Source organism: Poecilia reticulata, unplaced genomic scaffold (genome assembly GCF_904066995.2).
Source record: "Poecilia reticulata unplaced genomic scaffold, P_reticulata-male-v2 Scaffold_123, whole genome shotgun sequence".
Taxonomy (NCBI): Eukaryota; Metazoa; Chordata; class Actinopteri; order Cyprinodontiformes; family Poeciliidae; genus Poecilia; species Poecilia reticulata.
This window is the reverse complement of record NW_027675221.1, coordinates 6,055-22,825: the sequence shown is the minus strand read 5'-3', so window position 1 is coordinate 22,825 and position 16,771 is coordinate 6,055. Positions and strand designations below refer to the sequence as shown.

The 16,771-nt window shown below is 41.0% G+C and overlaps 1 protein-coding gene and 1 long non-coding RNA gene across 3 annotated transcripts; one reads left to right on the top strand and one right to left on the bottom strand.

Annotated features, from left to right (window-relative positions):
* Positions 1–6: 6 nt before the first annotated feature.
* Positions 7–15,816, top strand: LOC145550633 (NLR family CARD domain-containing protein 3-like). Its single transcript, XM_081604472.1, has 5 exons — positions 7–1,404; positions 8,503–8,682; positions 9,628–9,801; positions 12,943–13,778; positions 14,266–15,816. Exons 1-4 carry the CDS (start codon positions 413–415, stop codon positions 13,130–13,132), a joined length of 1,536 nt encoding a protein of 511 aa, XP_081460598.1. The 5' UTR covers positions 7–412; the 3' UTR covers positions 13,133–13,778; positions 14,266–15,816.
* Positions 10,308–12,425, bottom strand: LOC145550634 (uncharacterized). Of its 2 annotated transcripts, XR_014086501.1 has the most exons (5): positions 12,325–12,425; positions 12,159–12,242; positions 11,534–11,607; positions 10,855–10,916; positions 10,308–10,717 (listed from the first exon to the last, which is right to left on the bottom strand). It is a non-coding gene; the product is annotated as an uncharacterized LOC145550634 (long non-coding RNA). The 2 variants fall into 2 exon arrangements; XR_014086500.1 differs by lacking the exons at positions 10,308–10,717; positions 10,855–10,916 and having other exon boundaries at positions 11,218–11,607.
* Positions 15,817–16,771: the final 955 nt, after the last annotated feature.

Here is a 16,771-nt window from a genome sequence, read left to right as displayed (position 1 = left end):
TTTCAGCTTGGTGGAACTTATTCATCACTTCTTTGATCAAATTAGAGACGCAGAAATCCGCAGCTTTAAAAAGTTTCAGGTTCTGTTCATCTTTGATGGTCTGGATGAAAGTCGACTTCGTCTGGATTTCCAGAAGAATCCAGTCCTGACTAACCCTTCAAAGTCCACCTCACTGGATGTTCTGCTGACAAACCTCATCACTGGGAAACTGCTTCCCTCTGCTCTCCTCTGGATAACCACACGACCTGCAGCAGCCAGTTTGATCCCAGATAACTCTATTGACAGGGCCATAGAGGTCAGAGGGTTCACTGACCCCCAGAAGGAGGAGTACTTCAGGAAGAGATTCAGAGATGAAGAGGAGAAGGCCAGCAGGGTTATCTCCCACATCCAGAAATCAAAAAGTCTCCACATCATGTGTCACATCCCAGTTTTCTGCTGGATCACTGCTAAAGTTCTGGAGCAAATGATGAAGACCAGAGAGGGAGGAGAGCTGCCCAAGACCCTGACTGAGATGTATATAGAGTTCCTGCTGCTTCAGTTCACAATCAAGGAGGAAAAGTATAAAGAAGGAGCTGAAGAAGCTCTAGAGAACAAGAAGCTGATTGAGTCTCTAGGTAGTCTGGCTTTAGATCAGCTGCTGGAGGGAAACCTGATCTTCTATGACAAAGACCTCAAACGGTGCGGCATCAACATCAAAGATGCTGCGTTGTTCTCAGGAGTTTTCACTCAGATGTTTAAAAAGGAGAGAGGAACGCGCAACATCTCCGTCTACTCCTTTGTTCATCTGAGCATCCAGGAGTTTCTGGCTGCTGTCTACATGCTCCACTGCTTCACCAGCAGGAGGTCAGAGGTGATCAAGATGTTCCTGGGAGAAAAACACAAAAAAACATCTCTAGATGAGTTCATGAAGAAAGTCATGGAGAAATCCCTTAGCAGTAAAAATGGCCACCTGGACCTGTTTGTCCGCTTCCTTCATGGTCTCACTGTGGAGTCCAACCAGAGACTCTTAGAGGATCTGCTGGGTCAGACAGAGAACAGTACGGGAACCAGGAAGGGAATGTTAAACAAAATAAAGAAAATATTCACTGGTTATAACTCTCATGGCAGAATCTCTCATGACAGAATCATCTCCAACCTGAAGGAGATGAACACTGATGATATCTCTGCTGACAGAAGCATCAACATCTTCTACTGTCTGGTGGAGATGAACGACGTCTCATTTTATCAGGAGATCCAACGGCTGCTGGATTCAGGGATGGAGCTCTCAGTGACTGATTGTTCAGCTCTGGCCTTCATGCTGCAGATGTCAGAGGTTCTGGATGAGTTGGACCTGGAGAAGTACAACACATCAGATTATGGACGACAGAGACTGGTTCCAGCTGTGAGGAACTGCAGAAAGGCTCGGTGAGTCCAGATGTTTTCATTGTGTGAATGCCGCCTCAGCACTATTATCCTCCCGTTTCTTCTTCTTTCTTCAAGTTGATTCTGGATGTTTTTGACCTTTAACCACTTCCTTCATCCTCTGGATGATTTCAGCCATTCAAACATCTAAACATTCAGTTCATCCAGCACAGCTGCAGCTTCTGGTTTTTAGACATTTTGATCTTTTTAAAATATTTAACTTTTTATCAGTTTTCAGGTTGAAATGAATAGAAAACCCTGAACTCTAGAAAATTTTTGTTTTCTCCAAGATCCAATCAGCCAGAGAGACGTTTTAAACTTTAATCTCCTCTTCACTCATTGAGCTGCTGCTCCATAATTCACCTTTTAGGATCTTTGACTGTTTTTATAAAATAATTGTTTAGATTTGATGGAAATTTGGACCATTAAAATAAACCATTGCATTAATTATAAACTTTGTGAACAGTGTTGATCATCTTCATCCCGTCATCATCCTCACCTCTTCCTCCTCCCACTGGTTTCCTCTGAGTTTGTAACCGAGACCAAAATGTGGTGATTGTTGTCTGGTTCCAGAAAAAGTCCTGGTTTCTGTCAGATCCTCCCAAAGCTCTGAGAATCTGCTTCCAGAGCTGGAACCATTTTCCTCATCAACTCTTCATCTGCAGCCTTTGTTGAAGCTGTTAGCTGTCCTCCATGAAGACCTGCAGAGACATGAGCTTCACCTCTTTAGACATCCCAGCCTCTTTAATTCCTGGAGATCTTTCACTGCTTCACCATGAAGATGCTGCTGGACCCAAACGCTCCGTCTCCTCCAGGGGTTTTGCTCTTCAGCTCTTTAGGAGTTTAGCAACAATTTCTTCTGACGTCCAAACCTTTGTTCCTCTGAGACGATGGACAGACCACTGCAGAGACATGAGCTTCACCTCTTTAGACATCCCAGCCTCTTTAGTTCCTGGTGAACTTTCACTGCTTCACCCACAACTGGGAGCATCATGTGTCTGGTCTGCTCCCAGTTTCCTCTGTGGCATTGTGATGGACCGAGTTAAAACAGGAGGAGTCACAGGATATTAATTAGAAAAATAGGTTTTTTATTTTAACCCAAAGATTATAAAAGGACAAAAAGATGAACTGAGCTCATAAAAGAGGTCATAGAAACAAAACTGAACTCTGGCAAAAATGTAAACAAACTGGCTGCACAAACAAACATAACTGACCTAACAAAGAAATGACACACAAGGGTTTATATACTGGCTGATCAGACCAATTAAGACACAATAGGGGTAACTAAACAGAATACAATTACAAACAAAAACAAATAACAGTACAGCTAAGTTTGGCTAAACTAAAGACTCTCAAAATGAAAATCAAAATTATTAAAGTTTAAATACTAATATTTACTTAAATACAAAACTTATCTAAACAAAGAAACTACAAATTTCCCCTGCCAGCAGGAACTAGTGGTGTAGTCCAATCAGCATTTAAGCCTGCTGAGCCCTGGCCTCCATCTTTTGTCTGGCCACTCCAAGGCTGGTAAGTACCAGCAAAACACAAACAAAAGGTTAGTCTCAAGCAAAAAATTAAACTTAAGTTGATACAAATACACATGCTAACTAAATGTGCACGCCAACATAAAGAAGAAATGTATCCAAATCAACTAATAAATGTTTTATTGAAATTAAAGTGTTGTGTTTGAATGAAAAACAAATTGTGAATAAAAGTTACTGACTTCAAAGTGTGGCCATGGATTTGGCCATCACACACTCCCCCACTTCCTGATCTTCCCTCTGGCACCGAGAAAGGTAATCAGCAGTGGTGTTGTCTTTACCGGGGATGTAGTGAACCTTAAACCGAAATGGCTGCACAGCAAGATACCATTTGGTGATTCTCCCATTCGTTTCCTTCATTCTTTCTAGCCACTGGAGGGCTCTGTGATCAGTCTGAAGTGTGAATTCTCTTCCTAGCAAATAATATTTAAATGAATCAAAGGCCCATTTAATAGCCATGGCTTCCTTCTCCACAGTTGCATATCGCCTCTCTCTTGGTAGCAGCTTGCGACTGATGTAGGCAACTGGATGTTGGTCCTCTGGTGGTCCCTGCAGAAGCACTGCCCCAAGGCCTCTTTCAGAAGCATCAGTCTGCAACAAAAAGTCTTTTGCAAAATCCAGTGAATGCAAAACTGGATTCTTACTCCGAGATTGGCCAATGTCCTTAAATGCTGCAATGGCATCTGCTGTCCACTGAATTTTGGTGGGACTACTGGAGCCTGTCATGTCTTTTAAGGATGCTGCTCTAGCTGAGAAATTGGGGATGAATCTATGGTAGAATGCAGCCATGCCAAGAAAAGACTGCAGCTGTTTCCTGGTTTGTGGGAGCGGACAAGATGCTATCGCATTGATTTTATCGACTTGAGGTTTCAGAGTACCACCTCCGATGGTGTACCCCAGGTACTGCATTTCTGTCCTAGCAAGAGCACACTTTGCTGGATTGATAGTAAGGCCTGCTGAACGCAGCCGATGTAGGACCTCCTTTAGATGGTCAACATGCTCTTCCCAAGTTCCACTGAAAACCACAACATCATCAAGGTATGCACAGGTTAATGCTGAGAGCCCACAGAGTACCTGATCTATTAGTCTTTGAAATGTTGCTGGGGCCCCATGCAGACCGAATGGCAGGACTGTGAACTCGAACAATCCCCAGGGGGTGCGAAATGCTGTCAGCTCCTGGGACTGTTTGGCGAGAGGCACCTGCCAGTAGCCCTTAGACAGATCAATAGTTGTTAAATATCTTGCCTCCCCCAGGTGCTCAATGAGGTCATCTATACGTGGCATTGGGTAAGAGTCAAATTTTGATATAGAGTTGATGCAAAATCTTATTTTGCCATCCTCTTTTGGAACCAACACATCAGGGTTGCACCACTCACTTGTTGAAGCTTGGATGATTCCTAGAGACAGCATGAGGTCCATCTCCTCCTTCAGCTCAGCCGGAAGCGTTCGGGTATCCTGTAACTCATGCGCTTTATAACAGCCTCTGGTTTTAGAGTAATGCTGTGCTCCACCAGAGTGGTGCGACCTGGGAACTCTTGAAATATGTCAGCAGTAATAAGAGGTGTTACCTGAGACTGTTGCTCGCTGGTGAGATGGCTTAGGTCCAGCACAGAGGATGTTACTGAAGGCAAATAGTCATCAACTTCCTCCTCCACTCTGTGAATAAGCAACACCTCAGTTTCATTCTCCTTCCGTTGAACCCACTCCTTGAGAAGGTTAACATGGAGCACTCGACTCCCTCGCTGGAGACCTGGTGTAGAGACTTGATAGGTAGTAGGTCCAGTTTTCCTCAGTACTTCAAAGGGTCCCTGCCACTTTGCAAGCAACTCTCTGTCAGAAGTTGGCAACATTACTAGAACCTTCTGACCAGGAGCAAAACTTCTGTGGCGAGCTTTCTTGTCAAACCAAACCTTTTGGTGTTTCTGAGCAGTTGCCATGTGACTCTGGGCCATCTCACTCATCTGCTGCAGTTTATCCCTCATATGGAGGACAAATGAAATAACATTGACAGGATCCTCTTTACTTTGATCTCCCTCCCATGCATCTCTCAGCAGGGTCAGAGGGCCCCTCACATCATGGCCATAAAGGAGCTCAAATGGAGAGAAACCAGTGGAAGCCTGAGGTACCTCCCTGTAAACAAAAAGGAGGTATGGCAACCACTGATCCCAATCAGACCCTGTATCATTAACAAACTTACGAAGCATTTGTTTGAGGGTTTGGTTAAAACGCTCCGTCAGGCCATCTGTCTGTGGGTGGTATGGTGTTGTCCTCATGCTCCTGATCCCCAACAGCTTATAGACCTGTTTCAACAGTGTGGACATAAAGTTAGTGCCCTGATCGGTTAAAATCTCCTGTGGAAATCCAACTCTTGAGAAAAGCTGAATCAGTGAGGAAGCCACATGTTTTGCTTTAACAGTCTTTAGTGGAAAAACTTCAGGATATCTTGTCGCATAGTCTGTGTTGACTAGCATGAAGCGATTTCCAGATTTACTTTTTTCCACCTGGCCAACTACATCAGTCCCAAGATGCAGAAAAGGTGTGCCAATAATGGGAAGGGGTTGAAGTGGTGCTTTGGTAGGAACTCTAATTGAGGTTTTCTGACACTCAGGGCAGCTTCTGCAAAACAGGGGAACATCTGATCTTAAAGCAGGCCAGACAAAATACCACTTAATGCGAGCAGTGGTCTTATACTTCCCAAGGTGGCCAGCCCAGGGAATAGAGTGTCCCAATGTAAGCACTGTCTCACAAGCCTCCTTAGGGACAACTAACTGCTTAACCTGGCCGTGTTGATGATATAAAATGCCATCTTGCAGTATATACTGCTCTTTATTTGTGTCAGATCCTACAGAGGTTCCCTCCTAGCCTTCAGCAACAGGGCAGACAAAGTCGGATCATTCTGCTGCATTTGTCTGGTGTTTGTGGGTATTGAAAAATCCAGTGGCATATCTGGAGCCACTTCAGCTGAAGTGTCACCCAGTGCATCTTGAAATTTCTCACGCCTTCTTTGACTGCGTGGCTTACGAGACTTTCCAGGTTCTGTCTGCAACTCAGCCTCGAAAAAAGGTAAAGCACTAAGAGTTGCAAAATGCTCATCTTGATTTTTAGGTTGGCCCTGGTTACAGCCACATTACAGCTCTGCACATCCCTCAACAGGTCATAGATGACTGGCAGATCCTCCCCCAAAACTACAGGATAGGGTAGGTTATCAGCTACCCCAACCTTGAACAGATAGGGAGCCCCCTGCACCTCAACAAACATGTCAGCAGTGGGGTATGATTTCTCATCACCATGTACACAGCAAACTGATATAGTTTCAGAAGGGCATATACAACTAGTTGGTACATGGTTCTTGTGCACTAGTCTGTGTGCTGCCAGTATCTATTAAAGCATTAATTTCATGTCCAGCAATCTTCACTGCAATGATTTTACTTGACTGCTTTATTTCAGGTTTAATATTCACATTCTGATGAGGCACAAAACACATTTGAGTTAGCTTACTTTGATTCTTGGGGCACATGGGTTTGGTGTGACCTTCTTGTCCACAGAGGTAACACACTGGAGGCCTTTTTCCTGCCTTAGAGGGCTGGTTTTCTCTTAAGAAAGGCTTACCCACACCCATTGCTAACTCTTGATGAGGCTGAGAAGGTTGTAACCGACGTGAATCTTTGGCAGCTCTCCATGCACTGTTGCTCCATGGCTGACTCCTACTTCTGGCAGCTACAAACACGTCAGCCAGAGTAGCAGCTTCTGCAGCAGACTTCAGATTGTGCTCCTTGATCCAGACCTGAAGCTCAGGACACAACATTCTCAAAAATTGTTCCAGAATAATCAGTTCACCAACTTGTTTCACAGTTTTATCTTTAGGCTGAATCCACATCTCATAAAGTTCCTTCAGCCTTGAATATAATTCCTTTGGACTCTCATCAAGAACATCAAGGCAGCAAAATCTTTGTCGGTAAGTTTCTGGATTTATTTCATATTTTGTAAAATGGCAGCTTTTACATTTCCATATTCCAGGGAATCATCCACATCCATATTAACATAGGCACAACGAGCCTTACCCGTCAGAAGAGGAATAAGATGGAAAATCCAGTCTGACTTTGGCCAACGATAAGCAGCTGCAATTCTCTCAAAAGTGGTCAGAAAGTGTTCAATATCATCTTCAGCAGTTAATTTTTCCAATTTAGGATGATGAACGTGCACAGACTGACCTGTGGAGCTGAAATCTGAATCCTCAGGTTGAGATGTCTGATCAGTGTGAGTTTCAACAGGCTGTGGATCAGTTGATGTGGGCTCAGGGGGCGGGGTTGTCCTGGCATGCATTTCCATCTGCAAAAGCCGAAACTGGTGTTGCAAACACTTAAAGCGCTGTTCTTGTTGTGCAGAAACTTCTCTCTGCTTTTTATCCCAAACTTCCTGTTGTCCCATGAATGCCTGAAGAATCCCAGCAATATCATGCAGAGTTGGCTCTCTGGTCTCATCATCAGTGGCTTCAGCTGCTGCTGAAGCTCCTTCTTCCATTTCCTCCCTCGCTGGTTGCTGGGAAGCCTCTTTGGTCTCAACCTTGATTCCTTTTCTTGGGCACATACCATTCTGCATGGCTCAACAAATTTGTTGGAGTGGGGAGTAAAAAAAATTGCTCACAAGAAGCAGAAAAAAGAAGAAAAAAAAATCCTGGCTCCTCATCTCAAAATCCCACTTCTGACACCACATGTGATGGACCGAGTTAAAACAGGAGGAGTCAGGATATTAATTAGAAAAATAGGGTTTTTTATTTTAACCCAAAGATTATAAAAGGACAAAAAGATGAACTGAGCTCATAAAAGAGGTCAAAGAAACTAAACTGAACTCTGGCAAAAAATGTAAACAAACTGGCTGCACAAACAAACATAACTGACCTAACAAAGAAATGACACACAAGGGTTTATATACTGGCTGATCAGACCAATTAAGACACAATAGGGGTAACTAAACAGAATACAATTACAAACAAAAACAAATAACAGTACAGCTAAGTTTGGCTAAACTAAAGACTCTCAAAATGAAAATCAAAATTATTAAAGTTTAAATACTAATATTTACTTAAATACAAAACTTATCTAAACAAAGAAACAACAAATTTCCCCTGCCAGCAGGAACTAGTGGTGTAGTCCAATCAGCATTTAAGCCTGCTGAGCTCTGGCCCCCATCTTTTGTCTGGCCACTCCAAGGCAGGTAAGTACCGGCAAAACACAAACAAAAGGTTTGTGTTTTGCCGGTACAGCACCAGGCTCTGATGCTGCAGAGAAACTGAACTTTCCTTCACAGATGATAGAAGATCTTCAACATCTGACTGAGCTGAAGGTCTGAGGACATGAAGCCTGGACCAGAACCAGAACCAGAACCTGGACTGTAGTCAGGAGCTGCACAGACTCTCTGCCGAGTCAAACTCAGGAAACTGAAGATCAGATGTTGATCAGATGATGACATCATGATGACATCACTGTTATCATATTTTACCTGTTTATGATCCAGATTGATTTCATTAGAACTGAATTTATTTCTTCTCTCATCACAGACTTGGTGGCTGTTGGATCAAAAAGGCTGAATGTGAAGTTGTGGCTTCAGCTCTGAAGTCCAACCAACATCTGACTGAACTGGAAATAAATCAGATCATCATAACTGGAGATGGAGATTCTGATATGAAGAATGTGTCTGAGATCCTGGAGAGTTCAGTCAGTAAAGTGAAGAATCTGGGGTTTGTTTTCTCTATTTATACAATAAAATCATTCATTGATACTTTAATCCTTAGTTTCATTAATATTTAGTGGTTATATTTTAAAACAACTTGTTTAAATGTCAGATTCTAATTTCAAACAGTTTGACCTTATAAATAAATTATTTCCTTATTTCAGACTTTGAGATTATTGAACTTTGTTTTTCAGTTTTTAAAATGTTTCTGACTGATGAACAAACTGAGTAAAATAATTCAAATGAAGTTAATTAATGATGGAGATGTTTCAGTTTGGTTGGTAAAGATTCAGATGGTTTTATTTCTGATTCTCATCTTTACATCCAGAATGAAATGTTGATCCTCCAGTCGAGCCACAAACACTGACCAGTTCAGATCACCATTAATGAAACATCTAAGAAGTGACTGATTGTAGAAAAGCAAATCTAGATGAGCTGAATGACAGTGAGGTTTGCAGCAGCAGCAGGTTCCTCCCTCTGTCCTGAAGCTGTGGTTCTGTTGGGCCGGGTCAGAGAGGAACCGTCCTCTTCAGTCGGTTGGAGCCTCGTCTCTGTGATGAAGCTTCATCAGGTCTCGTCTCCTGAGGAAATAATGGCCTCCATTGATTTCAGCAGCTTTAAGAAGAACCCAAAGCCATTCATGGATAAACTGAGTGGTTCTGATCCGGTTACCAAGTCGGGTCTCCAGCTGATGATCAGAACCAGCAGAAATAGCTCAGCTCATCCAGGATGCTGCTCAGAGAAAACTTTGAGTTTCTTTGTTGATCAAATGTTCTGGTTCTGCTGGTTTGGACTCTTTAACCCAGTTTGACTGGATCAGATGTTAGAATCAGTTCATCAAGTTTCTTTTACATTCAGGGAAATTAATTTTCTACATTTTATTATTTATTTGTTCATATTTCAGTTTTAACTGCATCCTGTTGCTTCAGCTCATCTTTTATTCTTTATTCAGATTGAATGACTGCAGTTTGTCAGAGACCAGCTGGACGTCTCTGTTCTCAGCTCTGAAGTCCAACCCGACCCATCTGACAGAACTGGACCTGGACGAAACCAACCTGGAAGGTTCTGGACTGAAGGAGCTCTGTGGTTTTCTACAGACTGAAGGCTGCAGACTGGAAACATTGAGGTTTGTAATTATATAATTATTGATATTTCAGTGAATAATTATCTATAATTGATCATAAATCAAAGTTCATTTCTTCTGATCTAATAAATATTTTCTGAGTTTGTTCCTGGATCCAGAGTTTAATTTAGTCCCTCTGAGTTGGACCTGCTGATCTGAGGTCAGAACAGGACAGCATTCGGACCCCCAGTGTGTAGAAATCCCCCTCAGGTCAAGCAGGTCAAAGGTCAGATCAGAAACAGAGAGAATGAAAATCTCCCTTTATTGAAGATCCTCAAATCCCACATTTAGTTTTAAATATTCTGCTATTAGTTGATAATCATCCAGTCCAGGTTTAAAGAGTCCAGGTGTTTTAATGATTAACTAGAGCAGATTAAAGATGCTGGTTGTAGTGAATAATTAGGTGGAATCGCCCTTTATCCATTTCCTGGATCTGAAGCTCAATCAGAAACCAACTTCAGCTTCGTCTGAAATAATCCAGACCACTGAGTTTTTCTCTGACTTCAACAGGCTGCAGGTTCTTCAGGACCTGAGTATTCTGGTCCAGACATCAGAACCAGCAGAGGCTGCAGCACATGAATCTGGACCAGGTGTGTTAGGAGAGGTTCTGCACATGCTCAGATAAAGGTTCACAGTCTGACAGAGAAAGTCGACCAACTCTGGATGAAATGGTTCCTAGAACCAGGGAAGCTTTCTGGGGACTCGACTGCCTGCTCATATGGAGCTGCAGCTCAGGCAGGAGTTTGATGTTGGCAGGAAGCAAAACAACATGGAAGCAGGTGATGAGTTTCCATTTAGTGTCAATTCCACTGATGGAGCAAATGACAAGTCAGTCGTCCTCCAAACCACTGAGAGCAGCTTCCAGAGGAAATCTGAGTTTGTTCTGACAGTCAGACTCTATCAGGATGACCACAGTCTCCTGGACATGAAGGAGACAGAAATAATACAAAGATCATTCATTAAATACTGACTTTGTGAAGGTTATGGTGTTAAAGTCCTTCAGTTCAAACATCTTGATTCAGCTCTTATTTTGTAGGACAGGAAATGAGATCTTACCTTTGTAAAGCTTTGTGTGCAACAAGCTCCAGCAGTTCACTGAGTCATTCTCATGTGTTCACCTGGAAAATAGATTTCAAAATGACTCATCAGGTTGTTCTTTATGATAATGTTCCCATTTCTGCAGCGTCTCTGATGAAGGATTCAGAACTGGAACTAAATGACCCACATCAGTCTGACAGAGAAAAGGATCAATATTTTCTAGTTGATGGTTCAGAAACTGAATCAGCACAAAATGAGAAAATGATCAACTTTCAGAATCTGAGCTGTAATGTGTAACGCTGTTGGGTAATGCGCAGGTCTGACTGCAAGATTTAGTGTTAACCACTTGGAGAATCAGAAATAGGTACGGCATGGAGTCAGGGTTGGGTGGATAATTGATGCAACTGAGGCAAAGAGCTTTGTTTATACTGCTTTTTATTGCAGTGGCAATAATAATGATAATAATGATGACAAAAAATCAAAATAACAAAAAGACTAAACAAAAATAAATTGTTCAAAAGAAGCAATGAGGGGGGAAAAGAAACCAACAAAGAAATAATAACAATCAGTAACACTTCAGAACCAAATGCAATTCAAAAAGGAGTCCAAAAGCAACGGGAGAATAGTTCTTTTCCTTTTGATACTCCCTTAGAGTTTAGTTTGTTTCCTGTGAGAAAAGTGTCTTTTGATTTCCTACCACTAGGTGGTGTGTGGGTAGCTCGCCATCCTCCGTCATCAAGCAATTAGATGAAGGGGGGAAAAAAACCTGACCTAAAAGGGCCAGAAAACATACATTAAGTTCATATATAAATGTTATATTTATATAAGCTGAATGTAAGAAACAAATAAATACCTAATGCTAGGTATTGACAACCATTTCATAAAAATGGGAAAAGAGTCGTTTTTTAAAAAGAAAGTGCACTTCATAATTCAAGTTCAAAATGTATCAAATAAAGTAATTAGCAGTCGCTTCAAACAACAACCAATAATAAATCAAATCAATCAACTTAAGAATGTGATTGATCAAAGTAGCTACAAACTAAATCACTAGGTACCAGACTTCATTGATGCACCAGCATGTAATACAACAACAAACAAAGAAATCATGAAAATCATCAAATCTAAAGTTGAAGGAGAAGCCTTTAAATATTAAAGGTGTGACCTTTAACTCGGCTTTAACAGTGTGACGTTTTATTAAGCAAGTAGTTAGTAAATGGACTGAACTAATGTGGGCATCTGATTGTCGAGTTGGTAGCTAATGCTACTGGCGGCGCATAGCGGGAATAACGCTCCATCATACATATGAATGAATATTTACTCACCGTCGAGCAACGGATTGTCTAAGGAGGTGGATGCAAGGTTAACTGGTTCTCATCAAAGGTATATCAGGCATCAACAAGCCCAACCTGGTGAGTATTGCAGCGGATATATTAGCGGCGCTAGCATTGCAAATATAACGTCAAGTTCAAATGGTATTCAACAACTCACCACAGATCCTTGAGTTTTAGATGTGTAATCGTTCAGCAATGAGTCGATTTGGAGAGTTCAGATTGTTTAATTAACAACCGACAGTGAGCAGCAGCACAGTGGATACCCGGAAATACACATGAGTCCCAGAGGTTAAAGGGAAGGTGGTTGGGGCGTGGCGGTCACGTGGGTTACAAATGGATGTTGTAAAACTCTGAATTAGACGGATTGAAATGAACCGTTTCCATGTCATACTTGGCAACGAGCTGCAGTTAAAATACAACCAGCCAGAAAAACATCATTAACAGATTAATGAACAAAAACTGGAGACATAAAATATCTGATGATAAATGATGGAGACGGGCCTGGAAGGAAACATGGAGGGAGAAAAACACCCGACTGAGTTTAAGATCCTGAGAAACTTTTAGAAAAACTTTGAGTTTCTTTGTTGATCAAATGTTCTGGTTCTGCTGGTTTGGACTCTTTAACCCAGTTTGACTGGATCAGATGTTAGAATCAGTTCATCAAGTTTCTTTTACATTCAGGGAAATTAATTTTCTACATTTTATTATTTATTTGTTCATATTTCAGTTTTAACTGCATCCTGTTGCTTCAGCTCATCTTTTATTCTTTATTCAGATTGAATGGCTGCAGTTTGTCAGAGACCAGCTGGACGTCTCTGTTCTCAGCTCTGAAGTCCAACCCGACCCATCTGACAGAACTGGACCTGACCGGAACCAACCTGGAAGGTTCTGGACTGAAGGAGCTCTGTGGTTTTCTACAGACTGAAGGCTGCAGGCTGGAAACATTGAAGTATGTAATTATATAATTATTGATATTTCAGTGAATAATTATCTATAATTGATCATAAATCAAAGTTCATTTCTTCTGATCTAATAAATATTTTCTGAGTTTGTTCCTGGATCCAGAGTTTAATTTAGTCCCTCTGAGTTGGACCTGCTGATCTGAGGTCAGAACAGGACAGCATTCGGACCCCCAGTGTGTAGAAATCCCCCTCAGGTCAAGCAGGTCAAAGGTCATTCAACCCAGTCTAGTAAAGTGAATTCCTGGAATCTGACAGGAACAAATCAATAATCAATGATTGATGCTTCAACACTTTGATCAGAACCTGGAATGATTTCACTGACTAAAATCCTCCAACACATCATGACCCAGTACCAGGTTCTGGTTCTGAAGTCAGCAGGTCTTTATTGAAGCAGCAGCTTGTTGGCTTTAATATTCATGAGAATCTTGAACTGGTTCTGTTGGACTGGTTCACCTGCATCCTGTTGGCTTCAGCTCATCTTTTATTCTTTGTCCAGGTTGCCGTTCTGCAGGTTGTCAAAGATCAGCTGTGATTTTCTGGCCTCAGCTCTGAAGTCCAACAGCCTCCGTCTGACAGAACTGGACCTGAGATTAAACAACCTGAAGGATTCAGATGTTCAGCAGCTGAAGGATCTTGTAGAGACTTTAAGGTAAGTAAATGTTTGTAGTGAGTCCAGCTGCTGTCAGCATGTTGAGCTAAACCCAGTTAGCATCAGAGCAAAGCTCCAGTGTTCCCAGTAAAGCTGCAGCTTCTCAGTGGGAGGAGAATGGTTCAGGCTTCCTGATTGGACACAGAGACAGCAACCAGCCAATCAGAGGAGCAGCAGCTTGCTGTGTTTGTGTGAAGATGAGTGTTGTTGCTGTGTCCATGTCTCCAGGACGTCCAGCTGGACTCCAGCGTCCAGCATGTCTAGAGACAGTGGTCCTCATTCATCAAACTGTGGCAGCAGCAGATCTGATCTCAGATCTGCTTGTTCTCTCAGTTCAACAGGAAACAAGTGATCAGGTTCATCTTGGTCACAGCTCTGAGATCAGTCTGACTGCAGCCTGGAAACCGTCTACTGGATGTGCTGCGTCACTGACTGCTGCAGGAGAGGCTGGAAACACTCACTGATCTGATCCTTCTTCTCTCTGCAGGATCTGATCTCTGTAAAGTAGAGAACGGTCTCTGTGTCCTGCTGATCCTCAGAGGTTGAAGCTGCAGCAGTTTGAGTCTAAAGAGACTCTGACTGGATCCTGATGATGACCTCTGACCTCCAAGATGTCTGTCATTTAGTGTCTGATGTTGTTTGTCTCTGTGGATCAATAAAGATCCGATTCAAACTGGGCTCCTTTTAGAGGCTTCATGGAGTTTTGATCTGAACTGGATTCAACTGGAAAGTTGATCTTTTTTCTCTCTGGTTCATTTTCATCCTGGAACCAGAAATGGTCTGAGATGGAAACATGGGAATCATTTCAGTTCAGCTCTGAATCATGAAAGACATTCAAACCTCTTTTCTCTGCTGCTGCTTCTTCTGCTGACAGGAAAATGTTCCTCAAAGCTCCACAGATAAAAAGATGCTTTACTGGAAACTGCAGAGAAACTTCAGCTTCCATCACAGAAACCAGTTGAACCAGTTTAGACCTGGATGTCCCACAGAAACTCTGATTGTTTTTGTGTTTTACTTTTTTACTTCCTGGTTTGATGTTTTATTGATCAAACTTAATGAGACATTTTACATGTAATACAGTTTTTAAATAGTTATTATTTACTAGCAAAGTTTAAACAAAGTTGTAAAACAAATTATGTGACTGCAGCCGGGGATCACGTCATCGGGGGGCGGGGCCAATGGAAGCAGCTTTATCTACGTCACGCTGCTGTACGACACCAATGCCCGCTAGCATCACAGCTAACATAATCATTTAGTAATACATTACGTGGGAGGTTCTGGGCTTTAATATCAACATTTGCTTTTATAAAAGTACTGTAAAAAAACAGTCACTCAGATTTAAAGACTGTAAATCAATTTAATTCAAAAACAAGAGCGATCCAGAGAAGTCCTGTCAATTTTCACTTCCAAGCTTGTTTGATATCTTGCTGACTAGAAAGATACCAAGCTGGCAAACTATTGCTTAATAAAATGTATAAATCCTGAATCACTAACAGATAAACTACAGAAATTAAGACTAAATTATAAAAGATATAACACTGTTCTGTTCACATTGTTACATTAGTGATTTGTAAAACTTGAGGGCAGAAGAGGAATTGATGTTTGAACTGAAATAAATATAAATCTGATTCTGGTTTGTTCATTTGCATGAGAAATTAAAATAATTAATAAAAATAAATATATTCTTTGAGAGAACAAATCAGCTTCCAGTTCAAACCGAATACTTTAAAAAATATATAGGAAAATATGTATAAAACAGTGATTAAATAGTAGCTTCATAAATGTTTATATCTCAAATTAAGGTAGTAAATCAGATAAAACCGAACCTGGGTTCTGTTTAACCACTGCACTACTGCGTGTCGCCGCTGGGTGTCGCTCTATCTCCATTTTATTCCTGCCTGTCTAACGGAGCAGATTAAGATCAACCTGATTGATCTACAGGGAGTCAATCATTGGTTGGTTCTCATCCTGTTTGTTGTCCTTCATCTTCTGAAAACATCTGTATGGTTTTGGTTTTTATTAAACTGAAGAACATCGATTTGTTTCAGCCTCATCATGTTCTGGTTGGTTTTTATTCTTCTAAATATGTATCTAACAAATAAATACTTTTCATAAAGACACAAATGTAAATAGAATAGAAATTAAAACTGAGAATGAGAGATTCTAATGTTTTCATATTAATGGCAGTGAAGTGTTTGTATTGGTGTTGGAATCAGAAACAATCAAATATGTTAATATTGTTAATAATTATTTCAACACGTTTTGCTTTAAATAATCCAAAACTTAAGTTTTTTAATTCTTTATCATGTGTGTCTGAAAGTTAAACTCCAAACTTTTATTCTTCTTTTTAAAAGGAATTAACTTAAAAAATAAAGAAATAGAACTTTTAAATATTTTTATTGGTAAATTTAACATATTAAAACTTTGTAGCATATAAAACAGATTCATTCTGGACATTTTGAAAATATTTGTCATCTAAATATTCATGAATTAGCAGTGAAACCTGGGCTTGTATTTTAACCGATAATCTCAAACATTCTGGCCATAAAGAGAAAATAAAGTAAAAACTTTAAAATAACTACAACCTTTGGCTTTCAGTGACATTAAACTTTCGTTAAGTTTAAATCCACATGCAGAATGACCTGCTTTAATGTCCACCAGGGGGCAGAGTTATCCACACAAACTGTGTTTCTATCACGCTTCATAAATTCCAACAGGGTTGCTCAAAGTGGGGGTCGGGGGCCAATTGTGTTTTGCATTAAATAATCCAAAACTTCACGTTTTTAAATTCTTTATCATGTGTCTGAAAGTTAAACTCCAAACTTTTATTAGGAGGGACTACTGATAAATAGTATTGCTGATAAATACTGATAAATCATCTGTAGTTTCTTAAGTCCTGTATTGTGATGTGGAATGGTGTCACTACCACTCCAATATAGCATCACTCTGGGTCCAACATAGCGTGACTCTGGGTCCAACATAGCGTGACTCTG

Bases quoted from the DNA above. Each gene is read 5' to 3' on its own strand.
- LOC145550633 (XM_081604472.1), top strand. From the start codon at position 413: ATGTGTCACATCCCAGTTTTCTGCTGGATCACTGCTAAAGTTCTGGAG. The intron at 8,683-9,627 runs GTTTGTTTTCTC...TTCTTTATTCAG, and splicing joins AGTAAAGTGAAGAATCTGGG to ATTGAATGACTGCAGTTTGT. The intron at 9,802-12,942 runs GTTTGTAATTAT...TTCTTTATTCAG, and splicing joins TGCAGACTGGAAACATTGAG to ATTGAATGGCTGCAGTTTGT.